We start from the raw sequence: 19,402 nt of genomic DNA, 5'->3' as shown, positions 1-19,402 counted from the left end.
AAGTGTGAGGCAGGGTTTTCAACAGTAGTTTTCCTCAAAAATAAATATAGAAAGAACCGTTTGGAAGTCCAACTGGACCTGAGGATATAATTAACATTTAACATTTCCTCTAAATGTAAAGTTTTTAGTTAACTAGAAACAACTGCATACTTTTCATTAATAAAATATTTGATTTTTATTTTGTTTTATTACATTTTTGTTTGAGCTAATGATTGCTGAAAGAAACATCCAAAAACAAACTAGACACATTCGAAAGGAAAGTACTTAGGAGAATACTAGGACCTGTGAGGGAAAACGGAATCTTCAGAAGTCGATACAACGAGCTTTATCAACTTTATAAGGAAACGCCCCTGTCAGACTTCACTAGAATACAAAGATTGCAATGGGCCGGACATGTGATAGGAATGGGAGAGGATAGGCTACCCAAACGAGCACTGAATGCTAGAATGCAAGGAAAGAAACCGGTTGGGAAGCCACGAAAGCGCTGGGAAGACACAGTAAACAGCGACGCACAAGCCCTTTTAGGAGACCGTGTATGGAGAAGAGCAGCCACAGACAGGCAAGGGTGGAGGCAAAAAATAAAGGAGGCCACGGCTCAATTTGGGCTGTAGTGCCGTAGAAGAAGAAGAAGTAATGATCGTTTAATAAAATATATAAAACCATAATAAATATTTAAAAATGTTTTTTTGTACACACGTACCAAGGTATGCAAAAAACAGTGGGCCACGAAAGATAAGCACAAAAATAACCGGGCCACGGAGAAATAAGTTTGGGAAACGCTGGACTAAATCATAAGCTGCACCCCTGGCGTTTGATATTTCAGGGAAAGAAAATTATTATTCGACTTTTCTTTTTCCATTTATAAGTAGCAAACAATTGCTTTTATGTAGGTTTTGTAGAGGCTTGACTTCATAAGCAAGTACTTCATAATATTGTTTAAAGAGTAGGTACTATAAAATGTACAACATTTTGTATCACATCTTTGACTTCGGCTATTTTATTTTCAAAATGTTTTTGAGTGACTTATTATAATGTATTTTTTGATTTATACTTCATGTTTCTATTCCTATATCTATTCTTACATACAGGTGACGAGTAGAATTCTTTACAGAGTAGGTACAATCTTTCTGCAAAAGGAGGTTTCTATGAGTATGGTTAAATTGAATAATTTGTGGGTTTAAAGGCGTAAAATTTTTATATTTTACTTGTATTGTAAATACTGAACTAAACAAAGTCTGCTCGTAAAAGCAACATTTGTTTATTAAAATAAACTCTTATATTATATTACCATTTATTTTTTTCAGATATCACTGGTTGATTTAGCAGCAGATGTAGAATTAAGAAACCATACCATTAGCGAAGTACAAAAATATTGTTCATCTCAACTGGTAAGTCCCTTATATTTAAAATAATTAGAAGACATTAAAATATACAGTAGGAAAAATGAAAGATTACCCATGAACGAATAATAAAACACGCTGCATTTTTCTGTCACCGTGTCACAAAAAAAATTGGCCAGCGCAAGTACATGTAATACTTATATAATCTGTTCATATAGTACTGGTACTACTAGTTCATTACTTTCTGGAAAACAGAGAAGATGTGTTTAATATGATCGACAATGGGTAGTCTTTCATTTTTCCTACTATATGTACATGTACAAAATGTACCGGGTGTCCCAATAAGAATGGCTCTCGGCCATATCTCAGGAACCGTTTATAGTACAGCTTTGAGAAAAAAATATTTATAACAAAAGTTTCCTCGGAAAAAGCCTGGAAATTATTTTCATAATTGTAGGTTCACCGCTAGAGGGCGTAATTGAATATCAAAAATTAAAAAATCAAAATTTTACAAAATTTTCCTAATGAAAGGGCACTGGAAATCCGATCATCGTATTCTTCATAAAATTCTGCGCATATTTGATTTTACAAGTTTAAATCTACCTTTGCAAATAAGAGGTGGGGGTGAGTGGGAACCTTGTTATGAAAAAATGGCTGTAAGTCCGGTTCTGCTAAATCCAATTTTGCAAACTTGGTCTTGTTGAAAACAGCTCTTTTTCGTCAATATAAAAGTTATAATTTTGAAATAGCCTATTAAGTAATATGCCAGCTAGGAGGCGTTATTTAATTATTTTCAGAAATCTAGTTTTCTTTGGAAAATATTAAATACATGTATGCGTTTTTAATCCTGTATTACAAACTTAGATCAAATTATCACCAGAATAGCGAAAACCGCATGTCGATACTTTTTTTCTGTCTCGAGATATCTTAAGATACGTGTAAATTTTAAACCTAACCGTTACTGTCACCGGTAAACGGAAAGGTAATGTGCCGAGGAAAAAAAAACATTTTCCAGATCTCAACGTATATAATTAATTAAAACAACAATAAGACAAACAACAGTATAAATATAACAAAGACAGAAAAACAACTACTTAGTGACGACTTAAATTTTCAAATTATTGCCCATCATTTTTGATTTAAGCATTTACTCTTTCAAGAGTAGATTGAAAAGCAGACTTAATTTCTGGTCTCGAAATACTTTGAATGGGGTTTCGTATTCTCTGGATCATTTTTTCTCAAGTAGGCCTAGCTGCAAAACAAGGTCTTTAATCCGTCCCCATACCAAAATAAAAGTGAAATACCAAACCGTCCCCACAACAAAAAGTTAAATCTGGTGATAGTCAGATAACTGGACCTTTCTTTTCGATAATGCGATTATTACTGAACGCTATCTAATTTTTTTAAGGAATGAATTACCTCTTCTTCTAGCAGATGTATTGCTAGCAGTTCGTAGGTCAATGTTGTTTCAGCACGATGGTTGTCCCGCGCATTTTCCAGAATAGTAAGAGATTTTTTGGATGAGTTATTCGCTGATAGATGGGTAGGACGTGGAAGCCTATTTTTTAGCTAGCCAGATCACCAGATTTAACTGTTTTAAACGTTTATGGGGTCGGATTAAAGACCTTGTTTTTGCCAATAAGCCCACTACACGAGAAAACATGATCCAGAGAGTAGGAAACGCCATGCAAAGCATTGCGAGAGCAGAAATTTAGACTGCTGTTCAATATACTCTTAAAGAGTAAATACTTGCATCGAAAATTATGGGCCATAATTTGAACATTTAAGTCGTCACTAAGTATTTGTTTTTATTTCTTTATTACATTTTATAGTGTTGTTTGTCCTATTGTTGTTTTAATTAATCCACGTTGACATCTAAAAAATGTTTCTTTGTTTTTTCCACAGCACACTACCTCTCCTTAACTTCGTTTACCGGTGACAGTAACAGTTATGTTTAAAATTTACACGTTTGTTAAGATATCTCGGGATAGAAAAAAGGTAACGACATGCGGTTTTCGCTATTCTGTTGCTAATTTGATCTAATTTTGTAATACAGGATTAAACATGCTTACTTGTATTTAATATTTTCCAAAGAAAACTAGATTTCTGAAAAAAGATTAAATAACACCTCCTAGCTGACATATTACTTAGTAAGCTGGTTCGAAAATATAACTTACATTGACGAAAAAGAGCTGTTTTTAACAAGACCAAGTTTGCAAAATTCTATTTAGCAGAAGCGGCCATTTTTTCATAACAAGGTTCCCACTAACCCCCACCTCTTATTTGCAAAGCTAGACTTAAACTTGTGAAATCAAATATGCGCAGAATTTTATGAGGAATACGATGATCGGATTTTCAGTGCCCTTTCGTTAGAAAAATTTTGTAAAATTTTGATTTTTTTATTTTTGATATTCAATTACGCCCTTTAGCGGTGAACCTACAATTATGAAAATAATTTCCAAGCTTTTCCCAAGGCAACTTTTGTTATAAATATTTTGTTCTCAAAGTTGTACCATAAACGATTCCAGAGATATGGCCGAGAGCCATTCTTATTGGGACATCCGGTGCATGTACAAAATGTACATAATATACTTGTAAACATATTACGGATGTTTTGGTTTTAACTTGTTTATAAAAATTTAGATTATATTTTCTTCAAAAAGGAAATAGTGCGTCGTGTCATATCTATAATTAATTGAAGTTTTAACGGATGGCTTTAAAATGCTATGGCGATAACTCAACCTGGTCAAGATAGGTCAACCAACTAATGGTTAAGCTATGTACAAAAGGAAGATAAAACTGATTTGTTTTTATATTTCGATATCTTTATCTTCAAAATTAACTGAAATAATTAGAAACAATATTAAAGGCATTTTAAGTAAAAGCTCGTAAAAATATTTTTAACCAGTCAATATGATCTTAGAGACAGCAAGCAATATATTGGAAGCAGTGTAGGTAAAAGTACGCAGGGCCTATTTTACCACTAGGCCCGTGAGGCACCTGCCTCGGGCCCGTATTTGAATGGGGCCGGAAAGATCACCAAACAAAACATGTTTATTACAATAACAAAACAAATTTTCAAAATTCTTTCATTTTACGAACAGGAAATGATAAATGATAACCGTAAGAGTTATAATTAAGTGGATAGGCGCAAACTTTCGGCTTCAATGCTCTTTAAATGCATTCATTTTTTCGAATCCTCAAAAAACTAATAAATATTTAAAAAAAATTTAAACGCAGAATGAAACATTACATTATTACCGAGGGACGAATGTCCCTTGCCTTAGAGTAAATAAAAAGTTTCTTTTGAATAAAATACATATTTAAAATTAAAAATCACACTCAATTTTCTCTTTTTTTTTCACCCCTGTAACTTATAATAAACATTATCGAAGATTTCAAGGACTTTCGGCTCTCGGTAGTAATGTAATCTTTCATTCTGCGTTTAAATTTTTCAAAAATACTTATTAGTTTTCTCAGACTTCGAAAAAAAAAACGAATGCATTTAAATAGTATTGAAGCCGAAAGTTTGCGCCTATCTCCTTAAACAATGTTTAATTGTTTAAATATAAATTTTATTTATTGTTAATAAAAATTTTATTTTCTTGTGCAACTGTATTTCTATTAAATAATTAATACATTTAAAAAAGTTATTATTATTATTAAATTATATTTAGGGGCCCGAAAATTGTGTAGTGTCTCGGGCCTGATTTGAAGTAAAATAGGCTCTGAAAGTACATTCGATAAATTACAGCTACTTGGATAATTAAGCAATTGAAAAGAGTTAAAAAAAAAGAATGTGTGTGTACTTTGTACGCACGTAAGAAGTTATACTTCTACTATATGATTTCTTAAAAATAAATATACTTTAAACAGTTTGTTTTAATTTTTTTAAACACCAAACTAATTTTGTGCTTACCGCTTTCAAAAAAATAAAATAAAGTATAGGATTGCTCTGGACTCGAACTCAAGACCTCTCGATCTCTGGCCGAATGCTATACCAAATACGCTACGAGGACTGTGTCTGTATCGGTTCGGACGTACCTAATGACAATTCACGGTAACAAACAGACAAGTATAATAAATATACAATAAAATGTTTTAATAATACTCATCTTACTCCTGAGGAAGACAAATCCAAAGACACAAAAATTATAATAAATATATTTACTAAAAACAGTACTATATTCTTTTCACACCTTTTCTTGCACTGATATATTTATACATAACTTGAAAGATTCAGCAAATAAACGCCATACTGTCTGTGTGCGCATGCGCGCAGTATTATGAAATTTTACTCTCAATCGCGCCTAAAGAAGTATAACTTCAAAAAGTCCTAACAAGGGTCTCCAGTTAAAACGAAAGAGGAAGAAGAATACATATGAAGGTGCCGTACTGCGTTTCCCACTCTCCTGGTCCACGTTTTTCTTCTTCTACTTTTCCTTGTAAGATTAGTTGCAGCAGTCCATTATCTCACTACTGTTCCTCATGATGTGACTGAGGTAGGTATTCGATTTTGGCTGTTTTTATTGTTATCATTAACAGCTCTTTTTCTTTTTGCATTCTCAACAAAACACCCTGATTACTTAGTAACGTGATCCGTATATTATGATATCTGCAGGATTCGACTAAAGCCTCAATTTAATTGCAGGTGGCGTCTGTGAGAGTACACGACTCAACTCCATACAACAGTATAGGAAAGATATAACATCGTAGTAACCTAATTTAAACTTAACCAGTTGAAATTACTGGAGACATAATTTTAAACATATGTGAAATTTTACAAAGTAGAAAATTACATACAAATCTAATTTCACTAAGGCGGATGCACTTAAATATATTTTTGAAGAGTTTGTGTTAACTTATTTATCCATGTCTTTTTGATTCAGGATTCACTTTAAGACTTCAAAGGTCGTCTATCTGCAGAATTGAAAATCTAAAATAAGAATTAAATATTGAAACAAAACACATGTTGTAAACGTCTCCTCCTTCTACTTACAAAATAATTCAGAACACAGCAATTTTCCAATCAATTGCTTGTCATTGATTGCTTCATGTAATTTTCATGAAAAAAGCCATTGAACTCTCATATTTAGTTTGACCATATTGACGGAGACTGATAATGCGTAAATATGGGATTATTTGTTTTCTAGGAACATTGTAAAACTTTATGATGTACAGGAAGTACCGAAAAATTAAGTAAAACGATTTATAAACAGAATAAAACATTTTAAGTCTGAAATAGTTTTATTGTTATGGGGATGAGTACGAACTTTCGGCTTCAATGCTATTTAAATGGGATTAATTTTTTTCGAATCCTGAGAAAACTTATAAGTATTTTTGAAAAATTTAAACGCAGAATGAAAGATTACGTTATTACCGATGGCCAAAAGTCCCTAAAAACTTCTATAATGTTTATTTTAATAAGTTACAGGGGTGAAAAACTAAGGGGTATTTTTTTAAATTTTGAAGAAGCTCTTGGTTTCTGAGTTTCTGAGCGGTAAAATTTTCGTTGGAACAGACTGTATATTAAAGGCACGTAGACTTATAAAAACAATTTTGAATATTTTGGAGGAATGGAAGACAGTAAGAATATCGCGAAAACTACACGTTTTAATATAGATGCATATTAAAATTGAATTAAAAAGCTTTTTAATGAAATATCCAATCAAATAGTACATTACAGTTGTTGTATTTAAAAATTACAAATGATTGGTGCTCTGAAATTCTGGTTAACCGGCAAAATTAGAGCCCGTTCACATGACAGGCGCTTAACGCGCGTCGTGATAACGTTCGACTACATCTACATACATTTTACGTGCATCTACATACATTACGGTGCGTTACGTAGGGGGGTCAAAAATCGCGTTACGTAATACTTGAACACCCTCTAACACGCGTTTTAAGTCGTTAAAACGCGCGTTGGCATGTGAACGCTCTCAAGTAAAATGTACGGGGTCTTAGGGCCCTTTCACATGAGAGGCGCCTGACGCGCGTTTTGGTAACGCGCAATTACAACTACATACATTTTACTTGAGACCGTTCACATGCTAACGCGAGTTTTAATTAAGAGACCAAACAAATGAGTTGTAATCGCTCGTTATCAAAACGCGCGTTAAGCGCCTCTCATGTGAACGGGCTCTAAATCTTTCTCTATTTGTCATATTGGCTTGCTAATGCTATCAGCCGTTTTATCTGCAATAGATAGGTTAATAGGTTAGATATAGAAAGATGAATATTATTAAATTTGGAAATAATGAAGAATGTATAAAACTATTTTAATTTATTTTTTTTATTAGGTTTAAAACGATTACCAAGAAATCGTTTTAGAAGCTGTGATAAAACAGCCAACAAAAATATCTGTAAAAACAAAACCAAAACCATTTCGCTGACATAAAAACCTTCTCAAAAACATGCAGTTTCCGGTTCATGTTTACCTTCATTTAGTCCATGTTGTGAGACCGCTCTCGTAGGAAACAATTTCTGATTCGGTTTCTTTGCGGATTCCTGTTCAAAAATGTTCCCTTTAAACAAATCGGACGGGTGCTGGGCGAAATTTTTGAGCAGAAATTGTTTAAACAATGTTTTTAAACAGATGTGAAAGATCACAATTTTTCCCCTGGATCATATTTTTTAGATGTTTTGAGTGTCATTTTGAATAAAAAGGTAGATTTTCACTTTTCTCAAAAGTTATTAGTGTTCTAGTTAAAAGCGGTTTAAAATTTAAAATTTGAAAAATGCGAAAATATTCATTTTTGAGGCTTGAAAACTCATAAATAAATTATTATTTTGGCATATGATTGGCGTATTTAATTAGCACATTGGCAATATTTAATTGATTAAATAAATAAATTATTAAAAAACTATGCTAATAGTCAATATATTATAAAATTATTTTAATATATAAGTATTTGTTAGGAATTTTTCACATAAGTACGTATAATATGTGTAAGTGACAAAGACACACCATAAGCCGGGTACACATATGCGATCCGAACTATTTGCGAATTGCTCGCATACAGTTCGTTGAAATAATTATTTATGAAACAGTTCGTGAAGTATGCTTTTTGCGAACGCACGCGATTTTTAGAGCACGAGCGACAACGGAGCGAGTGCTATACATCGCGTAAATTTGCAAAAAGTACTTCACGCAGAGTTTCATACAATATTTTATCTACGATAAACAAATAAAAAAACTGTAACTCTTCGTACTGGAATTCATTTCTATTCTACAATTTTTAGAACTTTAACATTTCAAAATTCTAGTTTCTTTCAAACCACAAAACTGTCAAAATTTTTGTTGTAATTTATTGCTCATTATGTCATCACCATGACAAAGCGAAAGTTAAGGATATTTGATTATATGAAAGTGTAAAAACAGTGCGAAAAAGTAAATCCCATTTAAAATACATTGTTACTTCACACTTTAAACCCTTCACGCACTGCTATCTATAATGACAGTTTTCACAAACTAAAAACTTATACATAATATGACATAGAGTAGATAAATATATTTACAGGGAACTCATCACAAACTCATCACGATCCATAAAAAGCGACGAACCAACTACGAACCAACTTGTGCGAAGTTTTGCAAATGATTCATTTAATTTGTAATTTTATCTCACAGTCACGATCTAAATGTAAATAAAGACAGCAATTATTTGTTCATCATCTATAAAATAAAAATTGATTACTTTGTGCTTCTCACACGCAGCCGTCCAAATTAAACTGCGAGTATCGTTTGTATTCGTCTCAAAAACCGACAGGCCGTGGTCCGTGACGAGTAACGAATGAGCAGCTCGTAAGCGGTTCGTCCTGCCGTACAAATTATACGAACATATCGTTCGTATACAATTCGGCTCGCATATGTGTATCCGGCTATACATTGCTAGTCAAAAGTCCGTACCCCCCTCGTATCTTTTAAACGGTATAGTGACATTTGGAGGGAGGAAATAAACGGACGTAGGCTTCTTAACTAGTCATGACAGGTGACGTAATAGTGACAGATGACTTTACAGCTCCACTGTGACAGATAATTTTAAATGGGACCTTATAGCAAGTGACACCTCGTTTGAAAGTTATTGAAAATACCTATTCAGTCATACTAATTTTGTTTGAGTTTAAGTCATTTTGATGAATAAATGAAATGAATATAAAATTGTAGTTTCGCATTTAATTAATAAAAATTCAAAATTCCGCCTATGGACTTGTCAAAAAGGTAGACGTTGACGTAAAACTACTAGAGAATTGAAAAACGTCAACTTTTTAGATAAGAAAACCATAGGCGAACATTTGAATTGTTATTAATTAAATGCGAAACTACAATATTATTGTTCAAGCAATCTATACAGTGAGCACGTAAAGGTTGGAATAAATTCATTTTCTCGAGAATGGACGATTTTGGAAAAAAATACCAAAACAGGTCAATTTTTATTTTTCAATTGCGACTTTTTGGCACATGTATCATACTAGTGACGTCACCCATCTGGGCGTGATGACGTCATCTTAAAAATTTTTAAATAAGAATAGGGGTCGTGTGATAGCTCATTTGAAAGGTAATTTAATCCTCTATTCAGTAATATAAAGATTAATATATTTATTTATACAGAGTGTCCAAAAAAAATTTTTTTTGAAATAAATTTATGGACATAAATTTATTCAACTCACAATACATTTTACTACTATCAGAAAACAGGAAATAATGTTTATTTGACAAATAAATATTGTTTTTTGCTTAATTCAATTTCAAAGCCGCCACCCACCTTTAACCCGGGAGTAGTCGCGCTCACTTCTGTAACGTCGATAGTCGCGTGTGAGATTCTATCTCAAAATACGAATTTAAAACATATTTTGTACTATTTTTATCTACTTTTTATATTGAAAATATATATTTCTAACAATTTTATTAAAAAAACATGTGTTAACGGCCACCTCTGAACATCGGCCACCTGTCCTAACGGCCAGTTTAAAAATTTCCCAAACCAATTATATGTAGACTACAAAAACTATTCCGTCCACCTTTCTATATCGGCCAATAGTTCTTTCATTTTTAGTGGCCGTTACTGACAAATTTTACTGTACAGTAAAACCTGTGTTAACGGCCACCTGCCAACATCGGCCACCTGTCCTAACGGCAAATTTAAAAATTTCCCAAACCAATTATATGTAGACTACAAAAACTGGCAATAGCGGCCACCTTTCTATATCGGCCAATAGTTCTTTCATTTTTAGTGGCTGTACAAAAAGGATGAAATGTGAGATTCTATCTAACGGCGCGTCTACTCGCGGGTTAAAGCTAATTCTTCTTCTTCAAGTGCCGTCTCCTAATCGGAGGTTGGATATCATCATCACTATCTTTACTCTATCCACCGCTGCTCTAAAGAGTTCTATAGAACTGCATCTAAACCAGTCCCTTAAATTCTTTAACCATGACACTCTCCTTCTTCCTATACTCCTTCCGCCTCTTATCTTTCCCTGTATTATCAGTCTTAGCATTTCATATCGCGGTCCCCTCATTACGTGTCCCAGATATTGTAACTTTCTTATTTTTATTGTGTTTATTATTTCGCATTCTTTACCCATTTCTCGCAGTACTTCCGTGTTCGTTTTCCTCTGTGTCCATGCTATTCTAAGCATTCTTCTGTAACACCACATTTCAAATGACTGTAGCTTATTTATGTGTTCTTGCTTTAATGTCCAGCTTTCAAGTCCATATTGTAGTATCGAGAACACGTAGCATCTCAAAGCTCTTGCTCTCAGTTCTAAGCTAAGGTCTTTGTTGCAGAGAACTGTTTTCATTTTTACAAACGCATTTCTTGCTATTTCTATCCTGGTCCTTATTTCTGTTGTTTGATCATTTTTCTCTGAAATCCAGGTTTTTAGGTATTTGTATTTATCAACCCTTTCTATCGGTACATTTCCCAAATGTATGCTTGTTTGTATGTTTGTTTTCTTAGTTATTATCATGTATTTGGTCTTTTTTATATTCATTTTTAGTCCATATTCTTTACAGAAATTGTTTGTTTTGTTCAGTAGTAGTTGGAGTTGTTCAGCAGAGCTTGCTATAATCACGGTGTCATCTGCATATCTTATGTTGTTAATAGATCTTCCGTTAATTATTATTCCTTCACTTTGAGATAGCAATGCTTCTTCAAAAATGGCTTCACTATATGCATTAAAGAGTAATGGCTCAATAAAGCTAATTGGCTCTCCCCAAAGGCATAAATTCTAGAAAAAGAAGAAGAAGAAGAAGAAAAAAATTCCTATGCCTTACTACACCCTTCCTCGAGGCACTTACGAAATTTTTCCAAAATTGCAAAATTTTTCATCAAGTTATCGGGAAAAAAAATAAAAATTGAGATTCTATCTCACCGCGCGACTACTCGCGGGTTAAGCCAATGTTTAAACTTCAGTTTAGGCACTTGGCAACCTCAGAAATAATAATATACATAATATGAGAAGCCTCGAAAATGAGTATTTTTGCATTTTTCATATTTTGAGTCGCTTATCAATTTTTGGTACAAACGAAAACAGACTTTATTGCTTAAAATGATCCAAATAACCTAAAAAAATATTTTCTGTAGCAAAAAAGGTAATCTTCTGAACTTGTTTAAAAAAATTGTTTAAACAATTTCTGCTCAAAACTTTTGCCCAGCAGACTTTTGATTTGTTTAAAAGAAACATTTTTTAACTTCTCCTTCTTTCTCGTAATCCTTAGTGCCCTTCAGGGCTTCGGATGTCGGGTTCCGCCTTTTATCCATTTCTTCCAAGCGCTTCTATTGGTGGCCAGGTTCTTCATATCCCTCATACTTATGTGTCTCCTTTCACCTATATCCTGGATCTGGTCCATCCATGTCTTCCTCGGCCTTCCCTTTTTTCTTTTGTTTCCCATTTTGGCTTCATGTACCTTGTTTGTAATTTTTTTTGCTCCATTCGTTGTACGTGTCCAAACCAGCTTAATTGTTTATTTTCGATCTTCCTCATTATCGGTTCTCGTTCCAGCTCTCTTTTTATACCTATCTTCATTTCTGAATCTATTAAACTTCGTAACTCCAGCTATTCTTCTCATGTATTTCATCTCGGTCGCGTTTATGATTGATTCATGTTTTTTTGCACAATCCATGTTTCCGCCCCATATGTCATTATCGGATTTACTATGCTGTTATATACTCTGAGTTTAGTTTTGTTGTTTATTTCTGACTTTCCAAAAATTTTATTATTTAAAGAGTAATACACGTTAGTTGCCTTCTTCAGTTTCTTACTTATTGCCAAGTCCGTTTTCCCATCATCTGTTATTATATTTCCCAAATATTCAAAAATAGATACGTGCTCTATTACTTGTTCCTTTACTATTATATTAGTATTCCTTTCTTTTTTCTTATCTTCATTTATTATCATAAGTTTTGTTTTGTTGAGATTCATTTCCATTTTTAAATTCTGTATCTCTTTTTGCCAAGTACCTATTATTTTCTGCATTTTCTCTACTGTGTCTGTGATTAAAACAATATCATCAGCGTATAGAAGGGAGTTAATCTTTATTGCACTTAAGTTTTTATATCTTACTATATATTCAAGGTTTCTCGTTTGATCTTTGGTATTCTTTATTAACGTATCTATGACTATTATAAACAAGAGGGGGCTTAGTCCATCTCCTTGTTTAATTCCCTTATCCCATTTAAAAGTGCCTGATCTTTCTCCATTTATTTGTACTTGGCCTTCTACTTCCATAATATATAGATTTTATGACTTTTATCGTCTTTTTTGGTATATTATAACTTTCCAACGTTTTCCACATTATTTCTCTGTTTATCGTACCAAAATGCCGCCTTCAGATCAACGAACATGAGAAATAGTTCATCCCCTTTACGGAATTGTCTCTCTATTATATTCCTTATAATGTAGACGTTATCGTTTGTTTGACGGTTTGATCTGAATGCAGCCTGTTCGTCTTCCAATTCTTTCTCTATCACTGATCTTAGACGCTTCTCTATAATTCTCATGTATACCTTGAAGGCGACCGATGACAAGCATATTGCTCTAGAATTCTCGCATTCATTATGTTGTCCTTTTTTGTATATTGGCAGAACTATGTTTTTCTTCCGGTCATCTGGGATTTTCTCTGTACTCCATGCTTCCTTGCATATCTGTAATAGCCAGTCCTCTCCTTTTTCCCCCATCCATTTTATCATTTCTGGATATATTTGGTCCTCTCCTGCCGCTTTTCCAATTTTAAAATTATTTATAGCTTCTTCCAGTTCTTCTTTCCTTATATTCTCTGGTTCCTCTTCCTCTTCCAGTTCTGATCTATTTCTTCCTGCTTCATTTCTTTCTATTTCTTCGTGTCTGAATTTATCTTCGTAGTATTGTTTCCATACTTTTTACATTTTTTAACAGGAATCTGAAAAGATATCGAATCAGAAATTTTTCATACGGGCGCAGTCTCACATTATGGACTAATTCGGAATTTGTTCCACTAATAACACTGATATTATGTATTTTTACGGAGCAGTCCCTTCCTAGGCGAGTTGGTAAAGATTTTTTCATTCATACTTTAACAGGGGACTGCCAGACCTGATATCCACTTAAAGCCACGATGGATATATAACAGATTAGATACTTCTTAATGAGCATACAAGACATATTTTAACATTGCATTTTGTTCACATTTCCTGGGCTCATATCTATTAACAGATTTGTTAGAAATTAAGCTTTTGATATTTTTCGGTTTTAGCTTAACATCATATATATTTATTATTTATATTATGCTTCTTTCTATTTTTGAGAGTCACAAAAATTTCTGATTACATTATTAATAAGTTCTTTGCAATTGTGAGGCGTATAATAAAACAACAATTTTGCAGTGAATACTTATTTATTATAACATACTACAAACAAAAATTCAAAACATCATGAAACAAGACATAACTAAAATTGTTAGTCAGAGTTAAAATCTTTAGGAATCAAACAATCGTTAGGATTTGAATTGGGGATATTTTTCTTTTATTCCAGCCAATTTTAAAGCCTCTGTCTTTTCCAATATAAAGGTGTTAAAACTTCTTTAAGTGCCATATCCTAATCGGAGGTTGGATATTATCATCACTATCTTTACTCTATCTGCTGCTGCTCTGAAGAGTTCTATAGAACTGCATTTAAACCAGTCCCTTAAATCCTTCAACCATGAGCCGCGGCGCATATTGAACCTTAAGCCTCGGTTTCCTCGAAAGCGGCACCGACAAACTGAGAACGTAACACTGCGATGAATGACGTCATAAAAAACTGTACCATGCAAAATAATAGCGGTGGTTTCCAAGGATGCGTTGGAAGTCACCGCTTGCTGAGTTTGCACATTCCATTGGCGCAGTGAAGAACCTTGAATTTTTCACCGTAATCTGACGTAATTCATCGCAGTGTTACTGTCACAGTTTGTCGGTGCCGCTTTCGAGGAAACCCAGGCTTAAGCGAGTCACAACCTGCGCCGGTGGGACGGGTGACCTGTGCAGTTATTTTTCTAGCGTGCCGCATATTAAACACAAGCTAACCCGACCGTCGGCTGTCGCCGCTGTCGCCGTAACGAATAGAGACGGGCAAAATAAGTGCAAACGTGTAACGGTTACTATTGATACCGGTTCTCAGTGGTACTGAGTACAAATACTGATGTATCTGATCCTTGTACTGAATTGAGTAGGCAACTAAAAAACGGTAGTTCCGTACATGTAACTAGTAACGTTTTACAAATATCTTACATGTCCCTAGTAGTCGTAGTGGTATGACTTTCGAAAACATCGAATTTGATCATAAGCGGGTGCATAAAAAGATATCTTACACTGAGTATTCTATTTCTACATACCTTTATAATAACAAGCATAAGTTAAACACTGCATTGATTGTGATTGCAAAAACGGTTCGCATGTTTTAAATAAGATTTTTGCTGATTATGTTTTTGATAAAATATTAAATCACACAAAAAATACAATTCCCAACCATCACTTAATTTTTAACCACAAACAAAAGTCTAATAAATATATGATGACAAGTTTAAAATTGAGCGACTTTGTCGATAACAGTGTCATTAATAAATATTTTTTACCATGAATCATTTTCCAATGATTGTGTGGATTTAGAAATACATACTAAACAATTTTTTATCTGTATAAAGGAGATTATAATTATGACACATTATGGTACTCCTTATTTTCCAAATAATATGCTCTTGTAAACGCATAATTTTGATTTATTGGCTAAAGCCACACTAACTAGATACTTCACAAGAAATTAAAGATACTTAACATGTAAAAAATTCACTGTTTTAATCAGATATATTATATTCCCTACTATTGCGCCTACTATATTATATAATAAAATACATATTAAAACAAATAAACGAAAACTTGTAGAGTAGTGCTGATTGATACAACAGAGCAATAAAATGTTATTCATTCAAGATAGTGTAAAATAATCGCCGCTTATTCATTTCAGATATTTCCGTCTCGCAAAACAAAAACACGTAAAAATTAACATCTGGCGCTGAGTCACCCGTCCCAAGCTCGACCTGCGAACGCATGAACTGATAGTAGGATGCGCAGAACGGTCTACGCAACTCGCCGGTGCCAGGTTGTGTCTGCTTAGGATCAATTTGCGCCGGTACTGACACTCTCCTTCTTCTTCTTCCTATACTCCTTCCCTCTATTATCTTTCCCTGTATTACCAGTCTTGGCATGTCATATCGCTATCCCCTCATTATGTGTCCCAGATATTGTAACTTTCTCTTTTCTTATTGTGTTTATTATCTCGCATTCTTTGCTCATTTCTCGCAATACTTCCGTGTTCGTTTTCTTCTGTGTTCATGCTATTCTAAGCATCCTCCTGTAACACCACGTTTATACTGTGTTTTTATTTATGTGTTCTTGCTTCAATTCAATGTCCAGCTTTCAATTCCACATTGCAGTATCAAAAACACAGCATCTGAAAGCTCTTTCTCTCAGTTCTAATCTAAGGTCTTTGTTGCAGAGAAATGTTTTCATTTTTACAAACCCATTTCTTGTTTTTTCCTATCTCTGTCCTGGCCGATATTTCCGTTGTTTGATCAATATTATTTGAATTCCAGGTTTCTAGGTATTTGTATTTATCAACCCTTTCTATCGGTACATTTTCCAAATGGTATGCTTCTTTGTATATTTGTTTTCTTAGTTATTATCATGTATTTGGCCTTTTTTACATTCATTTTTAGTCCATATTGTTCACAGAAACTGTTAGTTTCATTTATACTCCAGTCAATGAGAGCAAGAACAGGTTATTACCTCCGAATTATATCCTACTGCATGGATTTTAATGATTTTAGGAATAGCCTGAAAATATCTCCTTATTCAATGTCTACCCTATGCCGATGTGTGCTTTTGTCTTGGGGGCGGTTCACATCCCTTCTCGGGGGTGGAAATTTTTTTGGTTAAACAACTACGGAAGTTGCTGGAGAACCTAATTCTACAAAAACTGTTCTATATTTTTTTTTTCGAAAACTCAATATTTTTGAGTTATTCGTGGTTAAAAATTGGCCATTTTCATTGAAATATAACACCTTTTCAAACGGTTTTTGGCCAATACCTTAAAAACAATGCATCTAACTAAAAAAATTATATAAAACATTTTTGTAGTTCATAAAAAAAATCAAAGAGATTCGTTCCTTCTTCAATCTTCTAGTTACATATAACACAAAAAGGGATATGGTAGGTAAAAAGAGTTTGTTTTTTGGTGCATGCTCAAATGAGTGTATTCAACTTGAAATAACAGAGAAACGGTCGATTTTATATTTTATCTATTTACCAATACCTTTTATTGTGCTTGAAAAGTCCTTTCAAATAAGCAATATTAAATGTCGATTATATTCAAACTAAGCGGGATATGCTGCAAAAAATTGATGACTAACGAATTTTAAGAAAAAAATTGAGAAGTATATTTAACCCCTCATCCACAAGAATTTAAATGCATCGTTTTTATTCTACAATACATTTTACTACAATGTTATTTTTATGATCAAAAAGTTGAACGGGTTTAAAATGAATGGTTTTTGAAAAAAAAAAATAAGATCAAATTATAGAGCGCATATTTAAATTTTCTTAAAAATCTTCCTTTTTCTCCACGTAACTTGAAAATGATAAGAGATACTGTTATAAAAAATAAAATTAAAATGTGTATCTAGAAGAAACCTATGTTTTTGTATGGCATTTTTTTTTGGCATCTGTTATCATTTTAGAGTTACATGGAGAAATAGGAAGCTTTTTAAGAAAATTAAAAAGGCGCTCAATAATTTGATCTTATTTTTTTCAAAACCCATTCATTTTAAAGCCGCCCAACTTTTTGAACATAAAAAGAACACTATAGTAAAATATATTGCAGAACCAAAATGATGCATTTAAATTCTTGTGGATGAGGGGTTATATATACTTCTCATTTTTTTCTTAAAATTCATTAGTCATCAAATTTACAGTTTATCTCGCATAGTTTAAATGTAATCGACATTTAATATTGCTTATTTTAAAGATCTTTTCATGCAAAATGAAAGATATTGGTAGAATTATACACCTAAAATCGACCGTTTCTCTGTTATTTCAAGTTAAATACACTGATTTGAGCATGCACCAAGAAAACAAGTTTTTTTCATTTACCATATCTCTTTTTGTGTTATAACTAGAAGATTCATAAAGGAAAGAATCTCTTTGTTATTTTATAAGCTACAAAAATGTTTTATATATATTTTTTAGATAGATGCATAGTTTTTAAGGTATTCTAAAAAAACGTTTGAAAAGGTGTAATGTTTCAATGAAAATGGCCAATTTTCAACAAGGAATAACTCAAAAAGTATTGAGTTTCCAAAAAAAAAATTATAGAACAGTTTTTGCTTAGTATTAAGTTCTCTAGCAACTTCCGTAGTTATTTAAGCAAAACATTTTCACCCCCGAGAAGGGGTGGGAACCGCACCCAAGACAAAAGCACACATCGGCATAGGGTAGACTTTGTTTCTTGGGCTATTCCCTACTTACTGTGAAAATATCACGTAAATTGATATAGTAGGATGGCATTCGGAGCCACATACCCTCATTGACTGCCCTATTATTAGTAATTTGAGTGGTTCAGCAGAGCTTGCCTTGTACTGGTCGTTACCAGAACTAATATCTATTTCACAAACTACAATTTTTGAATTAAAATTAGAATTAAATTGGACAATTTTATAAGCAACTTTATGTGAGATAAAAATTGCAACACCACCATAACTTTTATTACTGTTAGCTGAAACAATGTCGAAAGTTATTAAAGTATAAATAGTATTGGACATTTTATAGCATATTATTTCAGAAAGTAATATCAAAATTGTTTTGGATTAAAATTCTATGAAGTGCGTTCTTATTAGATTTTAAAAATAATCTAGCATTCCATTTTTTCCATTGGATAAATTTAAATTGTGTTTCAATGAAATTTTTCATAAATTATTAATGTTCAGAGTACCTATAATTTATTTGTTAATTGACGAATTGAAAGTGAAATAAAACATAAAACTCCAATAAAATAAAATAATAAACGTCTTTTCCTTCCTTTTTTATTACCTTTACGTTGGAAAATCAAAACAATAATGTTTACATTTTAATTAAATTCCACACCAAAAACAGTTTACTTGCATATAAAAAATTAACACAACGTCTAACAACTTAAATAAGTCAAGAGAATAAAAAGTGAGTGGGATTTTATTTATTTGATATCTATTTGTTTCAACAGTGGTGTTCTTATGGAGGATTTAAAGAAACATTTTTATTACACTGAAGTATTTTTATAACTTCTTTATTTGCTCGGAAGCGGTATGCGCATTTTAAACTCATTAAAAATTACATTTTTTTTTTTACTTTATTATAATGTAATGTATTTGTTTTATTGTGATATTGTTCATATATCTTCATATTGTCAGTTTTATACTCCTAGTATTTATTTTATTCTTGCATTTCCACATCAACATGCAAAACCTGATGTTCCTTACCTATTTTGGAGCTTCATTTCTTGTTTGATAACTACCCCAT

The 19,402-nt window shown here is 32.7% G+C and overlaps 1 protein-coding gene across 1 annotated transcript in view; it reads left to right on the top strand.

Annotated features, from left to right (window-relative positions):
• LOC114332297 (reversion-inducing cysteine-rich protein with Kazal motifs) overlaps positions 1-19,402 on the top strand; it is a 408,801-nt gene that overhangs the window by 255,509 nt on the left and 133,890 nt on the right. The window contains exon 3 of the mRNA XM_050656164.1: positions 1,305-1,388. Coding sequence (XP_050512121.1) covers positions 1,305-1,388 — 84 coding nt within the window. The remainder of the gene's footprint in view (positions 1-1,304; positions 1,389-19,402) is intronic.

The sequence above is a fragment of the Diabrotica virgifera genome, chromosome 7 (assembly GCF_917563875.1).
Source record: "Diabrotica virgifera virgifera chromosome 7, PGI_DIABVI_V3a".
In the NCBI taxonomy this organism is placed as follows: domain Eukaryota; kingdom Metazoa; phylum Arthropoda; class Insecta; order Coleoptera; family Chrysomelidae; genus Diabrotica; species Diabrotica virgifera.
The sequence above is the reverse complement of the archived record's forward strand: the minus strand, read 5'-3'. Positions and strand labels throughout refer to the sequence as shown.